The 2,590-nt window shown below is 48.9% G+C and overlaps 1 protein-coding gene across 1 annotated transcript; it reads right to left on the bottom strand.

Moving 5' to 3' along the window:
• Positions 1 to 552: 552 nt before the first annotated feature.
• Positions 553 to 2,320, bottom strand: LOC117382220 (helix-loop-helix protein 2-like). Its single transcript, XM_033979318.2, has 2 exons — positions 1,830 to 2,320; positions 553 to 1,401 (listed from the first exon to the last, which is right to left on the bottom strand). Exon 2 carries the CDS (start codon positions 1,363 to 1,365, stop codon positions 994 to 996), a length of 372 nt encoding a protein of 123 aa, XP_033835209.1. The 5' UTR covers positions 1,366 to 1,401; positions 1,830 to 2,320; the 3' UTR covers positions 553 to 993.
• Positions 2,321 to 2,590: the final 270 nt, after the last annotated feature.

Below are 2,590 nucleotides of genomic sequence, written 5' to 3'. Positions count from 1 at the left end.
ACTCTGCAATGTTTAAACCCATGAAACAAAAAGTGCAGTTTGAAAGTAACACAATCACTTTCCAAGGTCAATTTTACAGCTGAAATATGTAAACTATAGAAGCAACAAACAATAGAATTCATTTATACAAAAACATCACGATACAAACATAAATAAATTAGTTTAAATATAAAGACAGATAAATAAATAATTCTATACACTTTGAGACATGATTAAGGTCACAATTTCATATGTCATAAGTGGCACTTACTCAGTGGATTTTTTTTTTTCCTTAACGGAAAACTAAACTAGATCTAAAGCAGCTATTTCTTACACCTTTACGCACGACCCACCGGGAACGTGCCTTTTACGCACGACCCACCGGGAACGTGCCTTTTACGCACGACCCACCGGGAACGTGCCTTTTACGCACGACCCACCGGGAACGTGCCGCGTGTTTCCCCAAAAAACCCCACAGGTCTGCGTCACAGGAGCAGACACATAATCCACGGGCAGGTAAACGGGCGAATTAAAAAGGCATTTACATGTTATTTTATTGTTTGTTTTGTTATTGCATCTAACGGCTCAGACGGTGTCGCAGGTGGAGGCTCTGTCAGCTCCAGAGTGCGACTCCGTGGATGTAGCTGCTGTCACCTTCTCTCTTTCTGTGAACACGCCACGCGCTCCAGACTCCCAACGCGCGTGGAGACTGTGTCAAAGTGTCACCTCAGTCAAAGGTAAAGGCAGAACACCTGAGCACGTGTCACAGGTGGAGCCTTTAGACCCACGGGAGGGTCTGAATCTCTACATTCTGCGACACCACAGCTTTTCTTTACTTTGATTATCGAGTTTGGAGCAAATTTTGTGCCTTACAGTGTTAAAGAATTTTCTAAAAGCGGCCAGATCAAAATGTGCCAATGTGAAGAAGCACAGACAGGAGGTCTAGCAGCTCAAACACTGGGTTTAGTGTTTTCACGCGCGGGCCTCGGCGCGTCAGTTCCGTGGATCACGAGCCTAAACATCCAGCACGTGATTCAGGTAAGAGATGTAGCATATCGCCAGTCTGAGGATCTCGATTTTGGAGAGCTTCTTGTCCGGGGGCAAGGTGGGCAGTAATTTCCTCAGTTCAGCAAAGGCCACGTTGAACGCCTCCACGCGGATCCTCTCCCTCGTGGCGTGGGCAGAGCGGTACTTGGCCGTGGCCCTCCGCCTCCTGCGCTTCTCTTCGCGGCTCAGCGGAGGGTCAGGTTTGCATCTGGCCTTTTCATCGCCCTCCATGGGCTCGTCTGACGTGCAGCCCGCAGACTTCAGGCCGTTGAGCAGAGACTCGGGGTCGGACTGTGTCCAGGACAGGTCCGCCTCAGCCTGGTCCGGGCTCAGCATCATTTTGGCTTTTCCTTAAGGCGCACGTCTCCAAAGAACCTACAGCACAGGGACAAACGGGGTTATTTCACTGGGAAAATACAACATATTAAAATAGACAATTTGTGTGATTGAGATTTAAGGCGCATTATTCTGGAGTCACGCGTGAACATCACACTTCATAAATAATTCACGCGCAGATATTGGACAAATGGTTTATTCATTAGAAAAACAAAAACACGGAAGTGGAATATTAACATTAAGTCTGTTTAAATGTCACTGTCTCTTTCTTATTATTTAATTTTAATGAAAAATAGAAGTGAGCGTTTCTAATGGCACTTCTCCTTTTTGCATTTCCATAATCAGACCAGGCCATCTGCCACAGAGAAGAACACATCTGCTCACAGACCTGACGCACCAGGACACGCTCTAACATCACACAAATATCAAGACACAAAATAAAGTTTGTGACATGGACTCACACTCACCTGGGATAAGTCGTGTCGTGTGTTTCAGGCCTTGGAGCGAAGTTGAAGTTCACTCATATCCCACCGGAAAAGTGAGTTTAAAACTGTGCGTAAAAGCGACAAAAACACGGAACGTTCTATACGAAAACTGACGGGACTTTATGGCTGTTTAGCACCATGTGTCAGAGGAGGAGGAGGAGGACAGAGGAGGACAGAGAAGGAGGACAGAGGAGGAGGACAGAGGAGGACAGAGGAGGAGGCTGCGCGGTCCTGAAGTGCGGCTCGAGATCAGAGATGTGCAGATAAAATACTGACGGAGCTCCCTGTGCGCGCGGAGCTGGACAGACAATAGCAGAGATGTGCAGAGTGAGGAAAGTGCACGATCCGCGGGATGAAAAGGCGCATAAAGGCGAGGTTCACGCGCGTGTCTCCGGTGAGAGGAGCGGGCGGAGCGGGCGCGGTGCTCGGGGTAATCCGGTGTGTCTTTCCCGGTGTCATGTGCGAGATAAGATCCGGACGAGCCCCACTAATAAAGGCTCACTCCAGGGTCGGAATATATTTGAGGAATGGTATTGTCTAACGCCGCCCCCTCCTCCCTCGCTCCTCTCTCTCTCCTCAGCCTCAAGCGCTCCCGCTCCCGTGGGAGCAGTGGGCAAAGGGAAAGCGGAGATGTGCGCGCGCGATAACGGATGGAAACAAAGTGTGAGCCCGCGCGCTCGTGTTTAAGTGAACAGTAATGGTTTAAAGATGGAGATCCTGCTTGTACACGCACGCGCAGAGGA

The sequence above is a fragment of the Periophthalmus magnuspinnatus genome, chromosome 2 (genome assembly GCF_009829125.3).
Source record: "Periophthalmus magnuspinnatus isolate fPerMag1 chromosome 2, fPerMag1.2.pri, whole genome shotgun sequence".
NCBI lineage: Eukaryota > Metazoa > Chordata > Actinopteri > Gobiiformes > Gobiidae > Periophthalmus > Periophthalmus magnuspinnatus.
This window is presented reverse-complemented; position numbering and strand designations above follow the sequence as displayed.

What these genes read in the sequence shown, in the direction of transcription:
- LOC117382220 (XM_033979318.2), bottom strand. Translation starts at nt 1,365, where the DNA reads ATGATGCTGAGCCCGGACCAGGCTGAGGCGGACCTGTCCTGGACACAG.